The sequence below is a fragment of the Oryza sativa genome, chromosome 1 (genome assembly GCF_034140825.1).
Source record: "Oryza sativa Japonica Group chromosome 1, ASM3414082v1".
NCBI lineage: Eukaryota > Viridiplantae > Streptophyta > Magnoliopsida > Poales > Poaceae > Oryza > Oryza sativa.
Genome location: NC_089035.1, coordinates 36,918,885 through 36,946,686, shown reverse-complemented (window position 1 = coordinate 36,946,686; position 27,802 = coordinate 36,918,885). Strand labels below are relative to the sequence as shown.

The following is a 27,802-nucleotide window of genomic DNA, read 5'->3' as shown; positions in this document are numbered from 1 at the left end:
CCGTCTGCTGCCGTCGGCCAAAATTGCGATTAGGCCCTTGCCGCCCGTACAGAGGGCGGCAAGGGGCTAATTGCAATTTTGGCCGCCCATAAAGAGCTTGCGGCCGTACTTTTTTCATCTGGGTCCCTGGGCGGCAAAGGACCCAGATGAAAAAGTACGGCCAAAAGATTTTTCTATGTTATGTTAATAATAAATAAAGAAGTATTTATTGGTAAAACTTGTTAATATTGTTATAAAAATGTATTGAAGTTGGTTGTTGCGCAATTTCATATGTTAAGTGAGGTATTATTTTGTACCTTATTCGACGTATTAGTACTCGGATAATTTATATAGGCTTATCGCAGTCTGGGTCGTAGAAACATTATATGGACTTAAACTAGGAGAATTATGTAACATGAAGAAATAGTAGTACAATTTGAACATGATACAACTATTTGCATTGCGGTTACATAGATTGTCACATCCTGATTTTCGTTTCAGGATTTATAAATTGTTTAATAAATTAATAATAGAATTTATATTAAATGTTCATTAATTTACAAGTGAAGTTAAATGTGGGAAATAAAATTTCCTAAATATAAAGCATGGATGGATTTAATTTTTATTAAATTCTCCATGGTTAATTATACTCTCTGGAATTTTCTCGGATTTTTCGGAGCTCAATTCCTAATTTTTAATCATACAAAGAGCATTTCAGTAATTACCCACATATTAAATTAATCATTAAATGGTCTAATTGTAATTTTTTTAAGTACTTTGAGTGTCCAAGTATTTTCAGGATTTTTCTTGAAATTATTTGAGCATTGGAAGTATTTTTAATAATTCAAAGATCATTTAAGTGATTATTTTAATTGGGAAAGTAATAAAATCCTCCTCCTCAGCTTGGGCCATTTTCGGCCCATTCCTTCCTTTCCTTCCTCTCTCTTCCGCCGGCCCAACCTGAGCCGCCTCCTCTCCTCTCAGCTCAGCCGGAAAAGTCTACTTTCCCTCCCTGCGCTACTGTTCATCTTCCAACTCAGGCAGAGCCCGAGCCAGCCGTGCCGTGCACAGTGCCGCCGCCTCTTCCTTCCAATTCTCGCCTCCCCGTTGCTCTTTTTCTCCAATTTTGTTGAGGGGAAATATTCCTCTTATCCTCCTCTATCTTTACCCCCAAAAATCGGAGCAAATCGTTGAGTATCTTATCCGAATCAAACTCGTTTTCGAGTTTATCTCCAAAACCGAGTTTTTGATTTCCCGGATCGATTTCTTGCGGGAGGAGTCCGATCTCTTCAATCCAAGGCTATAAATAGGACCCCCTAGTCCTCCTCTTTCGTTTGCCCCCTCTCCCGTCCTCTGCCGTGCTCCGTAGCTCCGTCGCCACCGCCGCCAAGCAAACCGCCGCCGCCGGCCATCTCCGGTGCCGCCGCGCCGCCGTCTCCATCGTCGTCGCCGGTCGCCGTCACCACCGTTGGGTGCGCCGTGGTGAGGGGAAGCTCGGCCACCCTTCCTTTTCCGTCGCCGGTCATCGGAGCTCCGCCGCCCCGTGCAACCCGAGCCGCCGCCGTCGCCTCCTCGTCGCCGGCCGTCGTCGGTCGTCGTTTGGCACGAGGGTGAGTATCGTTGGGTTCGTCTCGTCGTCCTCTACGTGTTCATGTCCTCCAAATCCGCAGCCGGTCGCTCTATCTCCGGCGAGGTCGCCATCTTGGTCCGGCCATTGATGATGTCATCATGACGTCATCATCTTCTCCTTTTCCAGTTTTTTCTAATAGATTAAATCTTCGGAAATTCATAACTAAATCATCGTAACTCGGTTTTGAGTGGTTCAAGTTGCTAAATTCATCTAAAATCATGATCTACATGTTTGTTTACTTTATATGTACTGTTTATTTGGTTTTTATTAGTCTTTTTCTTCGTTTTGCGTGTTAGCTTGTCGTTTCCGTCGTTGCGAAGGTTCGTGAGTGCGTCGGAAGTGATCAAGAAGATTACTTGAAGGCCGATTATTGCAAGGCAAGTCACACAGATCCTAAACACAATCCTTTGAGCATGTTGATCCTATATTTAAATTCTCTATTTATTTCAACTGTGCATTTATTTTCGAATGTCACCGAGTGGTGTGAACTTATTCCTTTGTTATGGCCAATTTGCATTGATTACTTTATTCCTTGATACCTTGGGTTATTATAACTTGACTAGTTGGGCTTTATATATTGGTTCAGCTAGATATTAGTTATGATTGCTTAGCCATGCTTAGAAACATTAGCACACTATTGGGATAACTTATGACTCACTATTATTTAAGGATGGCTTAATGATAGTTCACGATGGTTAATCGTGATTGGTTAATTAATTACTTGCCAACTAAAACTTGATAATGGTGGGTTGTGAGCACATGGTTTTGAGAGTCGTGCTCATGACAATTAAGGACCGGTTCGCGAGCTACTGTTGTGAGACATTTACCGTGCCAACCACAAGCCAGCGTGGGCAACGGCTTTATCTTTTGTATAGCGTGATTCATTATAGTGCGCCAGACTGAGAAGTGGCGAGAAGTCCACGGGGGTCGCTGGAGAGTCCATGCCTCTGGTTTTTGAGGGGGTGATTATGATCCAGGAAAGGTGCGCTGTAATGGATTATGTTGTGCAAGGGGTATTGTCACAACTCCTTTCCGAGGTACCGTGGTGGTATTGAGGCACATGGTGACATGATGTGGGGTTGTGTCTTGTGGGTACAGTGGTACACCTCTGGCCAGAGTAAAACTATTCGAATAGCCGTGCCCGCGGTTATGGGCGGGTTGAGCAATGTTTTTCGTGATTAGTCTCACACCTCTCACAATAATTATGGATGTTAATACCTGATAATAATTTGCCTAGCTCCTGGTTTGGAGTTAGATCTGTACAGCCGGGTATGGTTGTTCAGGATGGTTGGGCCTGTACAGCATGGGTGTGCTGTTCAGTGTTGATTAAAATTTTTAATTAATTACTCTACTGTTTTACTACTCTTAACTCTTTGCTAAATGCTGCTTTCGCAAATGAGCCTATATTATGCCATCCTTTGGTATCCTTGTGCACTTGCATATTTGCTGTGTGGCTTGTTGAGTATGTCATATGCTCATTCTTGCAATAATCAATCAACCTCAGTTGAAGAAAAAGGATCCAGAAGGAGAAGACGTTTGGCTTATACCCCAGTTGAGCTGCCTGTGGGAGTGGAGCTGAAGCCATCGCTAGACCGTTAATTCCGCTGCTGTTTTCTTTTCTTTTGTAAGTGTGTAACGTTATTATTATGATGGATTTGTATATTAAATTGTCAGTTTGTGTACCTCGGCTGATTCCTGGACGAGGATTTTATGCACAAATAAGTTCGGAAATTACTAGTGAATTTCCGGGCGTGACATAGATGATATTAGATTCGAACTAGGAGGGAGGTAGTGCAATAGTTGAACACAACGACGATGTAGTAATGGGACAAGGAAGCATGACAGTAGAAATTTCAATATGCCAAGTTGTCCGATAATAGCTAACCCCTACGTGAGGATCCCTCTCCTCTCTCAAACCGCGCTTTAGTAACCCTGTATTTCTCTGGTAGTTCAAGCTGCACAACACGGCTAGGTGGAGTTAGAACCCTTCTGGTGTCTATCCATTCTGTGTATTGACATCTCCTTGGTGGTTCCTGGGAGGAAAGAATAGATGTAAAGCAAGCAAAGTTAGTAAATGTTGTGAGAAAATAAGGATTCATGTAATCAAAATATTCTTACCATGAAATCGTCGTCAAGAATATTTGGACAAACAAAGAACCTTCGACCCAATGTTGTAGGATTTATGGAACGAAGAACCTGACAACGATCACCACACCTGCATCTTGGACGGGCTTCCCATGGAGGGAGTGCCATAGTTAACACCCGCCAGTCGCTCTGTTGTTCACGACATTGTTGTTCATAAGCCGCTTTTCTCTGTAAGTATTGCTCAGTACTTTCGGATGCGAAATACCAGCGACCTTCTTGTAAACAAGTGGTTAGGTCGAGAACGGGATTTTCTGTATCGACCCACTCGATGTATGCGCAAGCCGTAGTGCGCGTCTGCCGAATAGAGTAGTGTTACGAAGAATAAAGCGATTGCCCATACGGAATGAATAAGCATATGCAGATAATAAAATACCTCACGGTCATAGTTAGGGCACCTAAAAAAGCGCCTTCCTCGAATATCAGGATTCCTCGAAGCCATTAGTTGGCATCGATCACCGCATAGGCAGAGAGGACGCTGGCACCAAGGTGGTAGTAGGTATACACAAGGATCGCTACGCCAGTTTGGATCCTCAACACCTCGGCGTCTAGCCATTGACGAAAGCCGGTCGGATTTGTAATGAAGCAAGTGGAGAAGAGAGTACTGAATGTGACTGAGTTTTGAAAGATTGTGAGGCCTCACTCGTTAAGGCGACTTATATAGGCGCAAAAAATCGAGTGATACCCCTGACATGTGAACGTGGTGGGGTATGGTGGGTACGCCTGATTGGCGCCGAAAGATACATGCATGATCGGCGCCGAAAGTTACATTGGTCGTATGCGCCAAATGGCGGGCAAATACTCGTATCATACGCGAATAAAGGAGACTGTATCGGTGCGGCAGAAAGTAGTCGTGCATGCGCCGAAAGGTATCGTGCACATATAACAACAACGTAGTCATTACACAAGCATACAGTACTGGAAAGTGAAGCCTGCAATAACAAATTAATATGTCATTATAAAAAATATTACAGTGCAACTAACTTATAGTAAAACACTGTTCGTACCTCTCGACAAAGGAGTCGTGAACCGTGAGTAGCTCACCGCACGTCCGTGCCCGGAACGTCCCAAGCTGAGCCCCCTGCACCGCAGTAAGGTGAGACCGGTGTCGGTGATCTATCGCCGGGTCCAACAACTGAGGTGTATCCTGACGTGCCATCTCTGAAAAATATAGTGTTTCGTGTTAGAACAATTCAAAAAATAGTACTGTAAAACAAAAGATAACTTGCAAAATTATGAAATAGTAATAAAATCATGAGATTAATTATGTACAACAAGAGTACAGGCTATTTAAATATAGCAAACGTTACTAATGGTACATAACGATGACGTGCAATTTAACATATATGTAGAGTTCAATAATATAACATAACATTACGTGTCGAAGTCCGACATACATCAGCATACCTAAAGACGTTAGGCACCTTAGTCCGACGTTATATCACGAGACCTAAAGACATGACATGCCGAAGTCTGACATTACATGACGAAACATAAACACATCGATAAGTTCGAAACGAATTACAAGCAAATCCACATGCCGACATAGAACATAAGAACTACACCACGTAGCCAGACGTGGCACGACGACGCCTAGGACGTGGTCGAGTGGAGGTAGTGCCTTCACCCGTAGGGCGAGCTCCATCTGCTGCTGATCCTGATAGTCCTGCCTCCGCCGCACTTGGTTTCTCCTTGTCTTTAGGACAATGCTTGTAGGTGTGCCCATGTTCATCGCATTTGCTGCAACGCTTCACCCTGCCAGCCTCCGACTCGTCCATATCGTTGCGGATGCGACGAGTCCTCCTCCTTCCAGCCTTGCCTCGGAGCTTCGATGGGTCAGGAATATTGAGTACTTCATCGTTAGTCTCTGTGAACTCCCCAGCTATGCCGAACCCATAAATCTCGCCGCTCCATGTATGATATATTGCTTGCTTACTAAAGTACTGTGACACATATACTGCATCTGGTATGCCACACTCCGCTGCGGCAGCAATGACATGGGTGCATGGCCTGTAGAGCAGCTTCGGCTTTGCACAAGAGCAATGACATGTGCCGTCGGCTTTGAGAACACACTCCTGCTTCACTCTCTTGCGGTAGATACCCCTGCCTGCCTTATCTTGACATAGTATCTCAAACCTGTGCTGTTGGGTACCTTGCACTAGAGCTCGATGTTTCATGGCCTTTTTACGCAACTCCTCTAGCTTTTTCTGCATGAAAGCTCCAAACAAAATGTTGTTGTTCGGCATAGAGGGAAGAACTGCCTGGAACCGATCCCTAAAATACCTGCATGTCCCATGTAAAATGAACTCCACTATGCCAACTAGTGGCAGTCCACGGACACCGCGCATCACCCAGTTGTAAACTTCTGCCAAATTTGTTGTCATTATTCCATATCTAGCACCACCTGTGTCATACGCCTTGGCCCATTTCTCTTTTGGTTCATGCAGAATCCACTGAGAAAATTTCCGAATCTCCAATCCAGTTCTTCTAACCAATGTTGGACTATCCGTTGGGAGAGGTCCAAGAGCTTGAGGAGGGTCAGCAACGGCGGTCGATGGAGCCGCTGCACGCTGATCACTGCATTTGGCTGTCAACTCATCTAATCTCTTCCAAAGCTCATTGAATTTTTTTCTCCTGGTTCTGATTGCACAGCCTCTTGAACATGTTCATGAGCTCCTTGTTCTTGAATTGCTTGAAGAAATTAGCTCCCATATGACGCATGCACCACCTACTCTGTACATCTTCCCAAACACCGGGGTATCCTCATTCCATACTCCCAAACTGCAACTCTCCTATCGCTCGCAGAATGCCAGCGTGCCTATCATGTATCAGGCATACATTTGGCCTCATACCAACAACTTTTGTTTTAACCAATTTCATGAACCAGTACCAGCTGTCGGTATTCTCACTCTCAACAAAAGCAAATGCCAAGGGCAATACCTGATTGTTCCCATCTACCCCTATTGCTGTTAGTATCTGGCACCGATACTTTCCTGTCAAGAATGTCCCATCAATGCAGAGAACAGGACGACAGTTCACGAATGCCATCTTGCATGCATGTAGAGCTAAGAACGCCCTTTGCAGCACACTCTTGCCAGGATGTTCAATTGAGGGGAATTTCTTCACTTCGTAAGAGCTCCCAGGGTTTCTTTCCTCGATAACACCAAGCAGGCGTGGCAAATTGTCATACGAGGCTTCGTAAGTTCCAAATCTCATCTCTATTATTTTCTGTTTGGCCCTCCAGGCCTTGGCATAGCTAATAGTATACTTGTATGTCTCTTCAATGTGTCGGATTATTGACCTTGGTTCATATGTGAGATTATCGATGACATGCGCATACATCTCAGATGCAACAAATGCACATGTAATGTTCCTGTGGTATTTCTGAACACCAGGTAGAAAACATGTATGCTTGGTAACAACTGACACTGTCCAATAATCCTTCCATTTCCCCTTATACGCGTGCACTCTCCAGGGACAACCATCTTTTTCCTTAACACACCGAACTTCATATTGCGACCGGTTCGACTTGGCAACCCAAAACTCTCTATGAAGTGACATTGCAAAATGTTTTACCGCCTCCTTCATATCTTCTGCTCTACTATAAATCGCTCCCTGAATAACCTCATTTTCTTTGTACTCCCATCTCACACTATCCTCTTCAGAGACGATCAGCCCAGAAAAATCCTCACTAGCCCATTCTGCTGGATTAATATCTGTCTCATCATCTGACGAATCACCTTCCTCTACACGCTCGTTGTCAGAATCGTCCCTCTCCATTTCATCCACAATGGCACCGACAGTCTCCCCCTCGTCGGCTACTCCACCTGGTTGAATGCCCACTGGAGCTACTACGCCCCCGTCCTCTCGTGCGTTGACCTCCTCCACAGAAGTCTCGTTTACTTTAGCACTTGGTCCCTCGCCATCATCCATGTTCGTCTGCACACCTGGATCCTTTGGGTGAACAAACGGAACCAAAGCTAGAGGCCACCCGCGTTGCAATGCATTTTCCAAATACCATCTCCACACTCAAGAGTTTTGAACTGGCATTAGTTCCCAATAAAAACCCTCAGTTGCCCGACTTACTATAACATTGATTGTTATGTCACTTGTCTGTGGATCAACTCTCAAGCCCCTCATTAACCATCCTTTTATAGAAGGTACACTCCTCTCAGCCGGTCTATCAATTCCCCTTTCTGATACAATAAAATCTAACAGATCTACCCCAGTTGGCCCGTAACGGACGTTTCCTGGTCCATGGTAAACTTGGAATATTTGTTTGTTCGACATATCTGTCAACGAAATAACTAGATCATATTACTCTTTCATGCAATAAACATCTACAACGTAATATCTTCTTGTGTAAGCCAATGCAACGGTAATGTATTAATTCCAAACTAGCAGATCTACGTAGTTACCGATATCTACAATACGCACTTCTAGATTAGTACAACTAAAACCCTAAAAATATAATGCATTTATTCAAACAAATTTTTAAAGAATACACACTATTTAACTCAATAGTCACATATAGGATCTATGAATATTACCTGAAATCGGCGTCTGAATCCGGCAGGGCTTCGCCCCTTCTTCTCTTCTCCTCCCCTCTCTTCTTTTTTTTTCACTGGAATTGAGGAGAGAAGAATGAGGGCTGGGGGCTGGGCAGCAGGCCTTTTATAGGCAGCGAGGCCTGCCGCCCGGCCAGAGGGCGGCAAGGGGCCGCCTGCAAAATAGCCGGCCCCGACTGACTTTTTTGCATTCGGGCCCCTTGCCGCCCCACCAGAGGGCGGCAAGGGTTTTCCTGCAAAAAACCCTCCCTCCATCACCGCCCGTTCCTCCCATGTTTGCCACGTCAGCTTGCCACCCCAGAGGTGGGCGGCAGGGGCTATTTTTGCAATTTTTTTGGTCGATAGATTATTTCTGTAAATATTAAAAAAAATCTAAAACCGAAAAAAATTCCCCATCATTATGCATCTCACCAATTGCAACGGACTTCACGCAAGCCATTTGCTCCTTTATATAATAGCACCAAATTATGGAACGATGTCCATCTGTTCTCCTCAACTATTTCATCGTCTAATTCACATCCCTCAACCACAAAATCACATATATAGGCCTTCCAACTGTCAAAATCGAGTCAATTACTTCCCTTGGTGCTTTAGATGGTTGTTTTCATCCTACATGCCAACTAGATGGTACATTGACATGATATTCATCACGCGTGGTATTTATGTGGTGATTATGTGACATTTATAGTCAGCAAATAAAAATAATTAAATAACTAGTAAGCCTATATGTAAGTGACATCGAAAGTTTAAAACGACGCTTTTGTGCTAGATACAGGACACCATAGACGAAGATTGGTTCCGATCCCCACCGTTCCTGTAACATACCGAAAACTAACCATTTTCTAATTCTGCATCATGCTGAGTCTTATGTTCTTAATAACTTCCTAAACAATATAATTAGTGGGGTCTCCTAAAACTAACTCACACAAAACCTCTCTGGTATTTAATCTCTTTTGTGTTTTTCATTTAAAAATATAGTTGGTTAAATTAAGGTGTTTCTTGATTTGGTTTTAATTTAAAACCTTCCTTTGACTAAAATTTCTTTATTCAAAATTAGTTTGAAAACCCTTTCTATTTTTTTTATGGATTATGGTCTAAGAAACCTTCCCAATTTTCCCTTGAACCTAAATTAACCAAAGTAATTCCAATTTTATTGGAATTAATTATTAACCCATCCTTTGATCTTAAACCCATCCTTTGATTCTTGATCCAAATTCTTCCTTTTGATCTAGCCACTGATTTAATTCCTGTGGCTTGATTTCCTCTTCGGCACAAGAATAGTATTATTGCAAATATTGTGAATAATTGCTCTTGTGCTAAGAAAATACCAATTTATATTCTTCACTCAACTTTCCCTATTAGCCACAAATAATTCTTCAAATACTTCTACTATCAAATTTAGGATTCAAATCCTATTTATTTTACCTCCAACCATTCTCCTCCAAACATATATATATATTGAGGAATTATATTGTTAATTCCCCTCTCATTTGAGTGCATTAAATTCCACCATATTCCACTTCCAAAAATATTGCACTCAAATTAGAAATATCTCTTTTGGAAATTAGATCCAAATATAATTTCCTTTCAACCTTCCCTATTCAAATTATCTCCAAATATATTTTCCTTTCAAAATCTTCTATTCAAATTCCTTCCAAATAAAAATTCTCCTCTAAATCAAATTATTCAGCCCCAGGAAAAATTAGACTTTCTTCCTTCTACGTTTGGGCCGAATTCTCCCTTTCCTTCTTTTCCTTTCCTCAGTCCAAGCCGGCCCAACACCCAGCCGAGCCGCCAACTTGCGCCGCCGCTGCGGTGCCTTGCCCTCCTCCTCCGCCAAGCAACCGTCGCCGCTGCCCTTCCTTCGCCGCCAAGTCGCGCCGACGCCGTGCCGTGTCCTCCCTTCCCAGCTGCCCAACTCCTCCCGCGGTCGCCGCGTGTACGCGCCGCCACTAACAGCCAATTGGAGAACGAAGCCGGCGCCGTCGTCTCTTCCCCACGTCGCCATTGCCGTGCATCCTTCGTTGTTCTCCATCCGAACCGACCTACTCTACCGCCTCTCGACACCTATAAATAGCCGGTGAAGCCCCCTCTCTTCTTCCACAACCGAGCCGTGAGCTCAGTCTCTCTCTCTCTCTCTTCTCATGTCAAACCACCACCGGCCATCGTCGATCTCCCTCACTGGAGTGTTTCTGGCCAAGCCCTTGCGCCATCGGGTTTGCCTCGACGAGGCGAACTCATTTTCCTAGTTTACCCTTCCTTTTCCCTTCCGAAACCAACCATCATAGCCACCTCCTTTGTTGCCGGAGCAAGCTCTTGCCGTCGCCGTTCCGGTCTCCTCCCTAACCTTCTCTATCGGCAACCACCCTCCCTAAGTGCGCGTTGCTCGGGAACGCGTTTTGCCGCCGGAGTCACAGTCTTCCATCCACCGGAGAGCCGGCGCCCCTTCTCTCCCTCCTCTCAACTCACTCGGCAACAGAAAAGAAGAAGAGAACGGGAGGAAGAAGAAGGAAGAAGAAAGAGAGAAGAAAAAAAGAAAAGGGAACTGACAGGTGGGCCCCTACAGTATTATTTCACATTTTCTAGATTTGATTTCAAATCTAATCTTTAGAAGCCCATATCTCCTAAACCGTAGATCCGATTCCAATGAAACATGGACCTAAATTCATCTAAATTCAAAAGCTACATTTTGATATCAAATTTGCTATTTTACTATTTTATTTGAAATTCCTTCATGCCATTTGAATTTATATTTGACTTTCAAATATTTCCTTTTTACTCCAAAATACCCTATAGCCACTTAAAAGCCGCCCGGTTAAAAATTTACGCCTTTCATGGGGACGTTCGCGCGATCTACTGGCCCCGACGTTGAACCGTTGGTTGTAAAGCCCGGCAGAACCCAAACCCAAGGTCAAAGTGCTGCTCCTGGCACCCTACGCCTCGACGCGTATAACAGTCGGAGCTTCACTATTCCCTCGACCTCCACAGCACGCCGCACAGTTAGCTCTCGAGCTCTGTGTAATCCTAGCCGCTCCGCCGCCACCCACGGTTGTCGGAGTAACACTTCCGCCCCACCAAACCTACACCAACCTCCTATTCCTCTAGCCAATATGTTGTCGGTTGACACCGGCTAGAGAAGGTACCAAATCTAGTCGTTATGCTCTAGCATTGACTAGCATATAACCAAACCCTAACTAATACCTTCCCAGTCAAATTCCAGTTGTCATCCAAATTCCACACCCACCAGTATCGCCTATCCACCATACTCTCCACCACCTACTCTCCACCTACCAGAACCTACACATAAAATTATAGAGCCGAGCTGATATGCTATCCTATTTCAGTATCGACTCGAGGACAACTAGACCTTAGTTTCCATACGACCTAAACCTAGCTACCGCCAATGAATACCAACCACATACCCTTTTAACCAATACCATTATCCAAACTAGTTACTTCCCATCCTCCTACTAATCAAACCCACATATGAAATATAAGCGATAGTAGTTGCTTAATCCCCTCTAGCCTCCAACTCTCTAGAACCTCCGCATAAGATATTAGCACAGTAATCCATATACCCTATAAAAGAGATAGACTATACCCTAAACCCTAGCCCTCCTAACTGTTTATCTCTTTCTTGCTATTCTATGGATTTTATTGAAATTGGTTCTTCGTCTTTCTTAGTAGAGTCTATTTTATTTTGGATGGCAACCTTTGGTATTTCGAGAATCGGATAATCAGGTTGCCTATCTCGGATTTATTTGCGTTGGAGCAAGGCAAGTTATTATTCATCTCCTTTGAGCATAAATGCCCTGTATTCTATATCTCTGATATCTCATGCATTAGCCATTCATGATTTTCAATGCATAACCTGAACATATAGCAAACCAGATATGCTAGCTTTTGCTTAGCCCTGCCTAGTTAGATTATGCATAAAATTTAATGAACTTAGATTGGGACAGTACGGTAGAAATGGTTGATTTCCGGGTGGCTAGTACTGTCTCAGTCGATATAAGTTTATACCAAATACTTATGTCAAACGAACGAGTACGACCGCAGCTTCTAGAATAGGGACAAACCTAGCTATTATGTTAATTAGCAATGTGGTACCTCTGTACAGTGGTTCTATTTTAAAGTCCTCGTGTAGGAGGCAAATTTACGCCGAGTAGGGCAATTGTGATATTTACCGAGGCACAGGTAAATATGTATTTGAGATATATTGTGATCACGTTTGTGAACCCTGATTGCGATGACATGGTGTCATACAATCAGTCCTCTCTAAAGACCCCGGTAACGCCAGAACTCCTCTCGCTGCAGTTAACGTCACGTTCAGAGCGCATGAGGATATAAGTTCATGGAACAGGTACCACAATTGTTAATAACCTAATACTGGGCCATGACTAAGCTAATGAATATTGGCAAGTCGTGGACTGCGGGTAAAGCGTACATCTACTGCAGTAGGATATTCATCAAACTATTCGAATAGCCGTGCTCACGGAATTGAGTACCGAGATTCATATGGTATTTGGTTAGAAACCTAATTCGAGATTTTACTAAATATTGTTGCATTAAAGTCATTACAAGCTTTCTTCTTCTACATTCTCTGCTTTCTGCAAGTAAATCTAGCCCTACTCAAATACTGCTATTTCATACATTCATATTGAATATAATAGCTTGCTGAGTACGTTGTACTCACCCTTGCTTCAACCTCACCTTTTTCAGAGTCCATTTGGAGTTCTTATCGAAGCCGGGAGTTCAATCACATAAGTTAGTTCACTTTAAACCTAGTCTTGAAGTCTAGTATTGTTAGATGGTTTAACTCTATAGCAAAACATTAGAGTTGATTTATTCTATAGCTTCTGTTGTATTAGATAGCTACAAGTTTGTAAATACCCATGTATTTTATAATAATATCTCCTTTGGAACCTTGTTCAAATGTATGCAATGAAGATTCAGATTGTTGAACCTGTATCAATCTACTGATCCAGGGCTTGATACAGTCTAAACATGTCGGTTACCGAATCATTAGTTTTGAGACCCGACAGTTCCCCTCCAGGCGATGAGCTAGATCTGCACCGTGGGTTGTCACCGTAGCCAATCGGCAGCTGAATCCGAGGTTGTCGCCTTCTCTGCAACTCAGTGCCTCATCTCTCTCCTTGTCTTTGTTCGACGCCAAGGCTTCTTTGCTAATCGCCTTGGAAGCAAATATGAGGATTTGAGGGGATACCACTGCCGCTATCATATTGCCCCCACCTCTGGCTCCACCGCCCCCTCCTTCGTTAACCTTGCTGATGCGAGAAAGGAATTATGGCCACCTACATGCTTCCCCTGCGTGAGGAAGGCCCGTTCCATGTGTGCCGTTGTCGGCACATCCCGATGCCCACCTTCACTAAGCTCGAGTTTCATGTGGGCGATATCTTGGAGCTCGCCAGCGATGGCCGTCTCGAGGTAGAACTCACTGGCTGATCCACTATTCTCTTTTTTTTTCATGTGGCTATAATTGCCATTTAAGAGCAATATTAGTATGGGTGGACCAAGTCAACGTGTCAGGTTAGACAGAACTACTGTAATGTCACGTAGGACGGAATCACAGCCTAAACAACCGAGTGAGGTTAATTGATCTGGTTTTGTGGTTTTGTGGTTTTGACTTTTGAGGTATGCGAATCACATTGGAGTTGAGGAGGCAAGTCGGACTTTATCCCAACTTACGCCCATGAGGGGTAGTTATGGGCTTTAAACTGGGCCGGTACGGGTCAAACGAAACGAACTGGTCTCACATTGCTATCAAGTGGTATCGCATACGATTCGATTCTGCTTAGCGAAACTGCTTCCAAATCATCGAAAGAATTCATTTTTACTAAAACCTAGTATCATTTTTCGATACGTTGGCCCAACTGTTACTTACCTGAGAATTAGTCCTCTGCCGTCGGCGTACAGGTCGAGAGTCTACACTGGCCTCTGCCATCAGTCTACGGTTCAGAAACAGAAACAATAAGTTTTACGGCGTTCACAGTCCCAGCTCGGGTCTACGTTGATCAAACCTCAAAAGCGGACTGAACGGGAGCCACACAAGCAGCTATAGCTACCAGTAAACCCAGCGCGAAAACGAAGCCACCATACGGGGTCGTAAGCTTGGCGCGGCGAATCTGCCGGAAATTCTCGCCTGTATTCTGTCTCTACCTGCAGCCTCTTGACTCGCCTTTCCGTAATTTTAACCGATTTGGAGGGGAGCCCGCTTTCCCGTTCGGTGACTTGTGGATTTGGTACCCACTCCTCCCCAGATCCCGTGATGTGCGCCTACCCTCTCCCTCCAAATAAAAGACAGACCCTGATTTTCGTGTTCAATATTTGACCGTTCGTTTTATTTGAAAAAGTTATGAAAAAAATTAAAAAGATAAGTCACGCATAAAGTATTAATCATGTTTTATTATTAAACAACAATAAAAATACTAATTATAAAAAATTTCATATAAGACAGACGGTTAAACGTTACCACGGGAATCTATGGTTTTTTTTTTTTTAAGACGGAGGGAGTACTTACGTGCGGCGACGTCCCTCTCACCGTCTGAACATGGGCGGACTCGCGTCTCTGACCTGAAATTGCCACGGAAGGATCGATCTGACACAAATCATCACTCGTTTTTGCGTGTCCCCAGAAGCTGTAAAAGAAAACAAAAAAATCCCGTAGACGCGCCGAGAGGAGGAGAAACTGTGGACGTCGCCTCTCTGTCTGATGATCAACGTACGAGAAAACGAGTGCGTGCATCTGTCCCGTGGTTGATCGCGACTCCGTTTACTAGAGGGTCCGTCGCTGTTGTTGTTGGGGGTCCTTGCACGGTACGCGCAAATGTTTGTCATGTCATGCATGCATATGTACGTTCGTCTTGTCGTGTCATGATGTACTTTAAGTCAATCACGACGACCTGATCATTAGTATCATGGTGGCCATTGTATCATGTGGGCCGTGGACTTGCGGAAACGCAGGTTTTTGCCGAATTAAATTTAAAAATATACTGTTGATTTGTTTTTTCTCAAAAATATTTAGGAAGTAATTTTTTTTAACAGAAATATACCGTAGGTCTTGCATAATTATTACGAAAATGATGTGGGCGGTCTCGCGCGGCGACGGTGCGAGACCCCGCAGTGTTGTGGAACGACAATGTGAGACCGCGCAGTCTCGTGCAACCAAACAGCGAGACCGAACTGTCTTGCACAAGGAATGAGCGAGAGCGAACAGCTTTTGAGCTGCCGCTTAATTAGTGATTAATTATCACAGTAAGTGATCATGATAATTAAACAATTTGAATCGGCCACATCCATTCGGTCTCACCTATTTCGTCGTGCGAGGCCACGCGGTCACCGTTTTATCGTGCAACACCACACGATCTCGTGCCGTTGTCGTGTGAGACCGTCCGCGTTGTCATGTCCACATCATTTTCGTGTAATGCTTGTGTAAAAGTGAGAATATATTTTTAAATTTAATTCGGTTTTTGCCTCGGTTAGTGCTGGTAGAGAGTATTGCATTACCATGTGTCGATCGATTCGCTGAAATGTCCAGGTAACTCGAGCACTGGAACGCCGGTCAAATTTTGTACGGGAGGAGTTGATTATAGGACTCATGAAGTGTCATCTACGTCGATAGATGTAAACAACTAGCAGTAACCGATTTGGGTATCTGGCCTGACTGGCCGCAGTAGATGGAAAGTGCAAAGTGAAAGCCATATCCGGATACGACCCGGCCGAAAGGGCCCCACACGTATTCGGGTTTGACAGTGAGTGAGAGTGACCCAGGCCGTACGACCGGTCGAGCCAAAGCCAGCGGCCGGCCATGCGATGCGCGTCAAGCTCAGTACCGGCAGCTTCCAAAGTTGTCATCAGTAACCAGTCTTTCTCTTTCCCTTCTCTCGAGAGCCTCCACGCAATGGTTCCGAGTATAAAAGTCGGGTCAAATCAATGAAGCATGGACCCTGCAGTGGGGATCCGAGGAAATTTTCGACGATTTTTGGATGCGACACTTGTCATTTGTCGTATGGATAGACTATTCATTGATTTGGATATAGGGACATGTTTGACATTAATTTGGAGTATTAAATATATACTACTTATAAAACTAATTATATAAATGAGAGCTAATTCACATGATATTTTTTTAAGCCTAATTAATCTATAATTAGCACATGTTTACTATAGCATCACATAGGCTAATCGTTGACTAATTAGGCTCAATAGATCCGTCTCGCGAATTAGTCCAAGGTTGTAGAATGAGTTTTGTCAATAGTATACGTTTAATACTTGTAATTAGTGTCCAAATATCCGATGTAACAGGGACTAAAAATCTTTAGTCCCATCCAAACAGCCCCTGATGTTCAAGCTTCAGCCTTCGTTGTTCAATTACCCAATTCCAACATTGTTTATTATCACGCGTGTATTGTTGTTTGATTGGGGTGGCTATGAGATGGGAAGAAATAATCCCTTTGATTGCGAATATAACCATTTTAGAATAAAAATTATTGCACACAACCATTACAATATTGTTTGGAAAGGGAAATATATTTATTACTATCTCCATTCTAAAATCACAACTACCAAAATGATTTGTTACCATAAAAAAATCGTGGCATCAATGCTAAAATCATGGTGATAGATAAATGTTGCTGTCATTTTAAAATTATTGATAGCCGATGTAATAAATATAGCGGTAATAAGTTATGCAACGATTTTTATTTAGTGGCAACAAATTTCGATATTGCCACAAATTAGATATGACAAAAAAATCATATTACAACACTTCACATCGTTGTAATATATAATTATTGCTACCACTTCATGTGCAGCATTAGTTATACAAATACCAAATTAAAAGTTTAAATATTAAACTATCATCCTAACTAGTTCTTTTTATATCTTGTCATGGTTAGGATTTAAACCCAAGACACGCTCGCGTTTACTAACTTATCCATGCATCAATTATATTACAAAAATACATATATTTTCATTTGAGCCTACCTAACTGAGATTTGAATCATGCTTTGAGTATCTAAAATATTTAAATAAAAAGTTGTCACATGTAAAATTATAGATCTCGTTGAGAGCTATAGTTTCCATATAATTTTTTTCAAAATTCGTGTTCATATGAAAAAATTAAGTTCAATTATGAAACGATGTTTTTATTGTAATAAATTTGTTGATCGTGGTAATAAAAAATAGTGAAAAGTAACTTACTATAGCCATGTAAAACAATAGAAGATAAACATGCGACATAGCCATGCAAAACAATACTCCCTCCATTTCATGTTACAAGACGTTTTGACTTTAGTCAAAATCAAACTACTCTAAGTTTGACTAACTCTGTAGAAAAAAATAGTAATATTTACAACACCGACATAGTTTCATTAAATTTATAATTAAATAAATTTTTATAATATATTTATCTTGGGTTAAAAATAGTACTACTTTTTTCTTTAAAAAATAGTCAAACTTAGAGTAAGTCAAAACGTTTGTAACCTGAAACGGAGCGAGTAGAAGATAAACATGCGATAACATAGAAATAGGCCCCTTTGGCTCGTCGACACAGGATCATGGCCCGACATGAGCTCTGAACTAACTATACTGTAGATCGTAGAACACTCTGCCAAGAACAGAAGTGCATGGACCAAGGCAGCCAAAGTGCCAAAGACTCCGTCCGAAAAAACAAACCGAACCAAGAAACCTCTCATAATTCAACGACGATCTCTCCCTTTTCCAAGGTGAATTGTTCTGTATTTTCTTTTTGTTTGTAAACTTTGTGAAGAGTTTCAACCTCTATTATTGGCAGTGTTATTGTTCATTAAGGGCACACGATATTGTTGTCGTGAGAAGATAGTACTCTCCTGCCACAAAATATAACAACTTCCTATTCTTTAACATTTGTCTCAACGAATCACAACATTGCACATTTTAATTTTCTTACTTACCTTTTCTTCTCAACCAATTATCACAGTCTTCACATATTTAATTTTATCTACTTTCTTAATACCCGTGTTTAAATTTTTATATTTTAGAACAGATAAATTAGTAGTTACTCTTAGTAAGTACTACCATCACTTTTTTGAAGTATACAGACGTACATTAAAAGTATTAAACATAGACTAATAATAAAATAAATTACAGATTCCACATGTAAACTGCGAGACGAATTTATTAAGTCTAATTAATTCGTCATTACCAAATGTTTACTGTAGCATCACATTGTCAAATCATGACGTAATTAGGCTCAAAAGATTCGTCTCACAATTTACATGCAAACCATGCAATTGGATTTTTTTTTTCACATTTAATGCCCTATGCATGTGTCCAAATATTTGATGTGACGTTTTTGGCCAAAATTTTTTGTCCAAACATTGAGGATGTAGGTTGTAGAATTCATGTGAGTTCTATTAATTCAATGTTTCAACTGCTTATCATCAGATGACATAAGATGAGATTTCATCCCATAACCTCAAGTCCTTTTTATATATTTAACTTTTACAACTCATTAGTTGTGTGTATTTTTGGCAGAGGCTAGAGATTTTCTTTACGCGGACCATTTTCATCAAGGGCCCAATATCATATCTGGGCCCTTGATTCTACCCGATCGGACGGTTTGCAAGATACAGCACCTCCTAGTACCTTTTTCTTTGCTGATGTGGTGGTACGGGCAATTGTGAGAGAGGTGAAAGGGGCAATACTGTATTTTTGCATGAGTGTGTTGCTTAGTCATTCCGATCCATATCTTGAACCCCATCAACAGTCTGTTCTAGTCTGATGATGTGGTGGCGGCGATTGGTCGGCTGATTGTTAACGACCAAATTTGGTAAGATATGAACCAGGTTCGGCATTGGAATCGAAGCGGATTCGGCAAAAAGTTAGATTCGAAGAACAGAGTATGCATCGGCTGCGAAGGTATCGCCTGGAGTATGCATCGGCTAAGATGGATCGGACAGAGGATGGCTAATACAGCCGATAGAGCTGGTATAGCCGATTCCGATGAGGATGGCTCCGAGGTTGTTTCTAGAATTGATCAACGTGCTTCACAAGGATTGCCACGATGGAGATAAAGCTCTCAGAAAGGCAATTGTATCTAATAATTAGGATGTTTTGTGTAATTTCCTTAGAGATATGTTTGGGCAAAAGTCTGTCGTAAAGACTTATGGTATCTTAAAGTTTGTTAGAGATAAAAGTCGTGTCCGGTAAGGACATATTTTGTATCTCGGGTATAAATATGGCCCGTACCCAATGTAATCATTAACATCAGTTCAACAACACTTTCGGCGCATCGCCACCCTTTTTACTTTCGTTCTATTTCGACGAGTTCTTGCTTTCGGGTTGAGCTGCATCGATTCGATCTTCAACTAGAGGTAAACTTGTCATGGCGGTTTGCGTTCTCAGGATTAGTGCTTCCATCCTTATGACTCTAATCTTGTTTATGTAATTCGTCGAGTTATCATATATACTTTATAATCTTTGTTAGTTTCGTTATATAACTTTCCATCGGCTGGTTTTTACTGTTAGAAAGTAGCCGATAGAGTTAGATCTCATTATTAATCTAGATTATATCATGTATCTATCATCTCTTAGAGATTCTAATCATCTTGTTTAGATCTCATACTTATCTTTATGCTTAATGCTGCATCGGTTGAGTTCGATCTATTAAGTAATATCCTTAATTATGATGTCTAGCCTATTTTATGATTATCAATAGAGATAGTATCGGAGTTTCAATCGATCTTATCTAATTTAGCTATCATTATCTCGTATGCTCGTCTATTATGCTAAATCTGCCCTTTATATTAAGATCTTATTGCATCAAAAGTATATTAAGCATTCTTGTTTGACATATCTTGCTTGTTTCAATATCTTAGTATAGAGTGGTATCGGAGTATTAGCCGATACATACTAGATCTATCTGATCGGCTATGCTACAAACGTCTATATAATCAGTACTTTAGTATATATTTCGACTCAGTGGCGGAGCCAGAAAATTTCCACACCTAGGGCTGAGCTAATGGGATCTCAAATATTTTCATAAATTACATAGCATTTTTCAAGATTATAATGGGGATTATGGGGCTAGGCATGTGGCTCAAGCCCTAGCTGCCCCATGCCTGATTCTGCCCCTTGATTTATACCGTCTCGGCATGCCGACCGATCTATCCTAATCAGTTAGTTTAAATATGTATCGAAGTAAAGATTATATGTTGTTAATATCTACAGCCGATCGAGTAGATTTAGTTTTTATATTATTCATTCATTATTGCCGATCGATTCCAACATGACATCGGCTCGAAGATAAATGATATGTCATCGGCAACTAACCGATTGGCTATCATTTATAGATTTAACTGCTGTTTTCTTGTCTTTATTCTTGTTGATTGCAGGATCAAATTAACTGGCATGCTCACAGACCTAAAAGCAATATTTTGGACCTGCACAGGAGTTAAGCAGATCTTACAGGACAGTGTGTGTTTTTTCATCAACACTGATGTGATAGTGCGGTGGTCGTCGCATCCTCGAATTAGGCGATGTGGCGAAGAAAGGTCGTAGTTGGGGCGTTGGTGATGTGGCAGTGGCGGTTGCAGCTGGGCGTTGGCGGATGCTGCAGCGAGGTGTTCGTAGATTTGTTAACTGTCATGCCGGTGGCACCATCGGTCCGGCAAAGATGGATGAAAAGTGGCGGGAAAGGGAGGAAAAAACAGGCGCGAGGAAGATTGCGCTGTGCGCGACCTTGTTCCGTAGCGCTGTCATGCCGGTACCACTGTTGATCATGCGAAGACGCAGATGGACAGTGGTGGCAGAGGGAGGAAAAATTGGACGCAAACGAAAATATGAATGCAGCGGCGCCAAGGAACAAGATTGGGGCGTGCATGACCGTTTTAGTATTGGAAGTGACCTTTTACTAATTACGAATCCTACGTTGTAACAATAGATAGTTGGATTTGTTTCAGTGCCCGGTGATACAGGTATCTTGGGTACCAAGCACTGGACGGTAGCAAATCTCGTAAAAGAAACCTTCGTTGTGAAAGAATCCTTCGTAGAACACTGCTTAGCATATGTCGCTCGAGAACTTGATGAACATTTACAAAGTTATAATCCATAATTTAGCTAAAGGAAAGGGAAGCTGTGTCAGAAAGGAAAACAAAAGATAACGATTTTTTTGGCTTACATATATTCCTTTGGAGCATAATTTGGACAGAGGGGAGTACTTGAGTTCAATATAAATTTGATCTCTTAATCATGCACTTGTAATTAATTCCTGAAAGTTTAATTATCTAGTTCTGCTAGAGTATGGGAATTGAGATAAAGTAGCGACAGTTCCAGAAACCCGTACTAATTGTCAATATATACAAACCAAGATACAACATGTTACTAGTTCATATGCAGTTTCTTAATTCTGAAGTAACACATGCATATGCATGTTGCCGCTGCCTTGTACACAAGCCACTGAATGCTGACTCCGGCCATGTGCTAGCTAGTTCTTTCAGACATTTTTGCAGAAAGGATGGGCAATACTATCTGAAAATGCAGCCATATGCGTAGCTTCATTTTTCTTTCAGGACTAATAGCTATAGCTTCATTAATGAAGAAACACCGATCAACACGCATTCTGTCCCGTGACTACGTAGCGAAAACGCCTCACCTTAACTAAGGTCAACGAAAATTACGTCCGTTTAAGCTCCCGACAGTAAAAGGCTAAAAAGCTCTTGGTAAATTCCGGACCTGAATCCTCTCTGTCAACGACGGGATGCGCAGATAATCACTCTCAAAGCCAGTTAGATTAAGCAGCTGATCTCGCCACATCCTCGGACTAATCCGGAGCCAAGTAGCCAAGGCAAGGCCAAAATTCTCGCATAGATTAGATTAAACGAGGCGAGAGAGCGTGTCCCACACCGGAATCAACACACGCGCTCTCTACAGACGATGACGGTTGCGTCGTGGTACTACGTCTTCCGGTAAGCAGCATCCGCCTACCGTTTTGGCCTCGCATTCTCACCCGGGGAGGCGACCGTGTCTCTCCCCCACACCCAACACCGTCGCGTCGCCATCACCAACCAAATAAAGTAGTACTACCTCCATCCGGATATTCACTGCTTTTCTATGTTTCACAGTATAAAACTTTCTATTTTATATATATATATATATATATATATATATATATATATATATATATATATATATATGTGAGTAATGTTAGAAAGTCTTACATTTTAAAACGGAGGGAATATTTTTTTTTAGCGTTTGACCACTCGTCTTATATTTAATAAAATTGTGCAAATATAAAAAACGAAAAGTTGTGCTTAAAATATTTTAGATAATGAAGTAAATCACAAATAAAATAAATAATAATTTATTTTTTTAATAAGACGAATGGTGAAACAGTGTAAGTAAAATGTAAAAACCCCTTCTACTAGTGGACGGGGGAGTAGTAGTATATTGTATATTGTTTTACTGTCTCTTTTATTTACTTCTCCTGTGCTGGCTTAGCATCACCTTCCCTCCGGCAAGAGAAGTGAGAATAACTCGTGCTATATATAAAGAGATTGCCACCATACCAGCCCAACCGAAACCCGTACCTGCAACCGCGTCGCGTCGATGTGCTGAGGTGATCTGATCGATTCAACGAGGTCGACGCCTTAACGAGAGAGAGAGAGAGAGAGAGGAGAAGAAAAAGAAGCTTAGCTCGATCGATCGCTCCATGCTCTGTGTTGTTGCGAGATTTGGAGAGAAGTATTGATGGTTGTGCAGAAGATGTGGATGCCCGTGGATCTCCGGCTGCCGTCGGGGCCACAGGCAGCGCTTGGGATCCTCGCGTTCGAGGCCGCGGCGGCGATGTCGAAGCTGCTGTCGCTGCACCGGTCGCTGTCGGAGCAGGAGGTGTCCAGGCTCCGGTCCGACACGATGCGGTCGCCCGGCGTCGCGTACCTCAACTCCACCGACCAGGCGTTCCTCCTCAGGCTGGCCTGCGCCGAGCTCGTCGTGTCGCTGGACGCCGCCGCGGCCGCCGTCGCGCGGCTCGGGCTGAGGTGCGGGATCGACTTCGGCGGCGTGTACGCGAGCCTCAAGGCCGGGGCGCCCGACGCGAGGCTCGACCCGCTCGTCGCCAAGGGCCTCAGGGTGAAGGCCAAGAAGATGGAGCGGCTCGTCGCGTCCACGGCCAGGCTGTGCTCCGAAATGGAGGCGCTCGACGAGCTGGAGGCCAGCGAGCGGAAGCTCGCGTTCCGCGGGTGGAACCGCCTGAGCGGGCCGATCCCGATGCAGCCGGTGGCCCCGTCGGCCGCCGGCGATTCCCCCGGCGCCGACTCGCTCCAGCAGGATCTCAAGGCGCAGAGGATCAAGGTGCGTCGCCTCAAGGAGGAGTCCCTCTGGAACCAGAGCTACGAGAAGGCCGTCGGCCTCATGGCGCGCGCCGCGTGCGCCGTGTTCAGCCGCATCTGTACCATCTTCGGCGCGTTCGTCCCCGGCCTCCCGCCGCCGCTGCCGTCGGCCGCCACCGACAGCGTCCAGACAAGGCTGTCCAAGCTGCTCAACCCGCGGGCGGTCAGGGCGAAGGCGTCGTCCGGGCCGATCACGCGGCGAGACGGGCCGTCGCGAGTCCACCCGCCGGTGATCAGCAGCTCGTGCCCGATCATCGGGCTGAGGCCGTCCGGGCAGAAGGCCGCCATCGACTGGCGCAAGCTCCTGGACGCGCCGGCCAGCACGGTGGGCGGCGCGGGGCTGGACCAGCAGTACGCGAACGTGATCGTGTCCGCGGAGCAGCTGCTGCAGATGGAGGCCGAGGGGCGGCAGGAGGAAGCGAACGCGGAGCGCGCCGAGATGTACGAGATGCTGCCGGCGAAGCTCAGGGCGGCGGTGCGGTCCAAGCTGCGCGACTGGTGGCGGGACCCGGGGCCGCTGGACGCCGGGCTGGCGCAGGGGTGGAAGGACGCGGTGGACCGCATCATGGCGTGGCTGGGGCCGATGGCGCGCGACACGGTGCAGTGGCAGGCGGAGCGGAACATGGACCGGACGCGGCGGTTCGACGGCGGGGCGCGGGTGTACGCGCTGCAGACGCTCCGGTGGGCGGACAAGGAGAAGGCCGAGGCGGCGCTCGTCGAGGTGCTCGTCGCGCTCAGCTGCGTCTGCTGGTACGAGGAGCGGCGGCGCGGCTCCGTCCGCCTCCTCTGAATCCATCCATTGAACCGTTCAACCATTCAACACGCGGGAAACTTTTGCCCAAAGATTCTACCTTTGGCTTTTCTCCTTCTTCCTTCTTCCTCTTCCTCTTCCTCGCTTCATTTGTCAATGCTTTGATTGAAAGAGTTGATTTTTTTTGTTTTCTTTTTGGGAGGGAGGGGGTTGGTAGATCAGGTTAGAACCGGTGAACTATTCAACGGGTTAGAGTAGTAGCAGTAACAGTAATAGTTTGAAAGGTTGGAGGGAGAAAGAAAAGTAAAAAACGATGGAGGAGAGTTTGATTGGTTGGTTTGTGTGTGGCGACAGTCAGTGGTCTGAGGCTGACATGCCGGGCCCGCGTGTCGGCCTCACACTGGTGACGGAGTCCGGTGTGTAAGACGTGTTACAGGAAATTTGTACAATATACACGATTGATTCTTTGAAGCTTGTTTTGTTCAAGCAGGAAACTTGTGCCGTCCTTTTGTTGACCGACGAAAACGGCCGCACTTCTCTCTATTGCCACAAGGCGTCAGGCGCGCCGAGCTACTATCGCCGAAAGGGCTGTTTTTTAAAAAAAATTTAGTACTATAGCTTTTACAAAACTGCACTTTATCTTTCGAAAGTGTCAAAGAGGCTACTACTAAAAACTTTTGGTAGCTCTATAAAAGTTTATAAAACTAAACTTTTAGCTGTAACCATTTGAAAGTGTATAGTTTTGTCTACTGCGAAGTACTGCTTGTTACTAGGGGTGAAAACGGTACGAAAACGTAATCGTTTTTATTTTTATATTTTTTTCAAAATCAGAATCGGAATCGGAAATCCCGGATACGAAAACAGAATCGAATATTATCGAAACCGAAAACGGAGCGAAAACGAACCGGCGCGAATACGGTAACGAAAATTTATCGGAATAAAAAAAACCTCCTCAAACAGATAAATCCAATTCTCAAGTCTCAACGGTTAACAATTCATCGTAAAACACAATCATATAAGTCCAATTGCTAAGTATAAATAGTACATCATGAAACACAATCTATAGAATAAATTAGTAATGCTGTTGATAAATCCCAATGTAGGAAAAAATATTCTTATGTAATTTTAGATTTGCGTAACAAATATTTTTAAGAAAATAACAGCCAAACACCATGGTATTCACTATTCAGTGCTTAAAAAAAGAATCAAGGGTATTTTGTGATTTCTGGAAATTCCGAGAAAATTTCCGGAAAGTTTCCGACCGATTTCGGGTTCCGACGGAAACTGCCCTTATCATTTTCGATTCCGTTTCCGAGAAAATATTTTTGAATTCGTTTTCGTTTCCGAAAAATTTCGACCGACAGATTCCGTTTTCGAAAATAGGTTCGGAATCCGGAAAGTTTTCGTACCGTTTTCACCCCTACTTGTTACAGACAATTCACAAAACTACAAAGGCTATTATTATCTTCTTGCTGACTTATCAGTTAAAGAAAAATTTAAATTTTGTAACATAATTTAGAAACGGTATTGAGTATTTTTTTTTTCAGTATAGCTTATTTTTCAGTCTTAGTTTTTAAATCGTTAATAATACAAATATAAAAGTTGTACTGAAAAATATTCTTTTCTTGTTTTGCTTTTTCTTAGGACTTATCAACCGTAGCTCAACTAATCAGAACATTGCATCAGTCTTTGCGTCGTTTTTTTGACCACGAGTAGCTGAGAGTGCATGATTCAGTGGTGGATCTTGAGCTCAATGACTATGGGGAGCCGTCCAAACTCGTTGGTTTGTCAGTGTTTATAGGTATGCTATGTCATTGACGATTAACAATGCTAATAGTCGATCATGGGGCCATCTTCTTAGGTTCCTTTGAATCAAAGAATTTATATAAAAAATTTCATAGGATAAAAATCCTATAGAATTTTTTTCTATGTAGTCATTTGATTCAAATGATTGGATTTTTCCAAATCCTATACATTCCTATAAAATGGTTCATTACATATAGATTTTAGAGGAAAATTAGCCAGAGGGCCGACCTCCTAGAGAAATTACTTTTAAGTCTATCTCTCTCATTTAATTGCTATATTTTTTCTGCGATCCAATCAAATAATTATTCATGTGTTTTTCTTTTTCTTTTACAGTAATCCGTTTTAAACTTATATTTCTATCGGAATCCTTTGTATTTTTTTTTCTATTTTCTCGTTTTTTCATTCGTATGAATAAAAGGGGCCTAATCCCTCAGACTTTAGGAAATTCTTGAGTATATCGCTGGCATCTACGAGTGACTGTAGAATCGTTATAGTATATTAGTATTACCCTGTATAAAATGTTAAGATATGTGAAGAGAGAGATCGAGAATAAGCACATCAACAGATTTCTCCATGAAGTTTTAGACTCAATTCAAACAAGGGGATTTTTTATACATATATTAAAAAGTCATTGCAGACCAACTTTACCTTAGTCACAGATTAATTTCAGATTATATATATATATATATATATATATATATATATATATATATATATATATATATATATATATATATATATATATATATATATATATATATATATATATATATATATATATATAACAATTTGAAACCCCTAATAACAAGTACTTACAATATCATCCTAGCGATCACATCGCATAGTAAATACTGTAAGCAAGTTGATTAAAAAACGCAAGTCATTGCTCCTTTTATTAGGACACCCGTAATGGTTATCTATAGGCTCTCTACCAGAGATCCATGTCAGCAGATTTTCCTACTTGGAAGAGATTAAATGAAGAGAGAGAGCAAATCTATCTACTAACCTGGAGATAGTCTATAGAGAAAAACGAGGCAATGCATTAGAGAGCTATAGATACCCATGTAGACATACTATTGAGGTGGTTTACTATTAATCTAGTCTATTGCTAAGTTGTACAAGTTTTATAGAGAGCACCTTACTTTACCATTACGGATGCTCTTATAGCTTCATCACCCTAACCGTCTTCTTAATTCCCTTTTTCTCTCCGGCCGTTGACTCCTATACTAATGATATACTCCTTTCGTTCTATATTGATCATTATATGAGTAAGTTTTACAAAACTATAGATATGTTGACCAAGCTATCACAAAACTACATATTTAAAACATTATATCCCAAAACTACATATTTAGTGTCAAATTTATTAGAAATCTATAGATTTAAGGTCAAGTATCACATAACTACATATTTGATATAAAAATTATCACAAAACTACATATTTTAGGGTTCAAATCCCTAACACTACCATGGTGTTAGAGCCATAAACATTATAGTTTTGTGATTAAATTGATAGTACTAATTAAACCTATAATTT

The 27,802-nt window shown here is 42.6% G+C and overlaps 1 protein-coding gene and 2 long non-coding RNA genes across 3 annotated transcripts; all 3 read left to right on the top strand.

Moving 5' to 3' along the window:
- Nucleotides 1-1,008: 1,008 nt before the first annotated feature.
- LOC136353961 (uncharacterized) lies at nt 1,009-3,468 on the top strand. The gene is made up of 3 exons (XR_010737598.1): nt 1,009-1,589; nt 1,906-1,986; nt 3,114-3,468. It is a non-coding gene; the product is annotated as an uncharacterized lncRNA (long non-coding RNA).
- A 6,955-nt stretch (nt 3,469-10,423) lies between these two features.
- Nucleotides 10,424-13,284, top strand: LOC112937595 (uncharacterized). The gene is made up of 2 exons (XR_003240220.2): nt 10,424-10,871; nt 13,042-13,284. It is a non-coding gene; the product is annotated as an uncharacterized lncRNA (long non-coding RNA).
- Nucleotides 13,285-22,892: 9,608 nt separating this feature from the next.
- LOC9269673 (protein PSK SIMULATOR 3) lies at nt 22,893-24,930 on the top strand. The gene has a single exon (XM_015766730.3). The coding sequence runs from the start codon at nt 23,068-23,070 to the stop codon at nt 24,496-24,498; it is 1,431 nt and encodes a 476-aa protein (XP_015622216.1). The 5' UTR covers nt 22,893-23,067; the 3' UTR covers nt 24,499-24,930.
- The last annotated feature ends 2,872 nt before the right edge of the window (nt 24,931-27,802 follow it).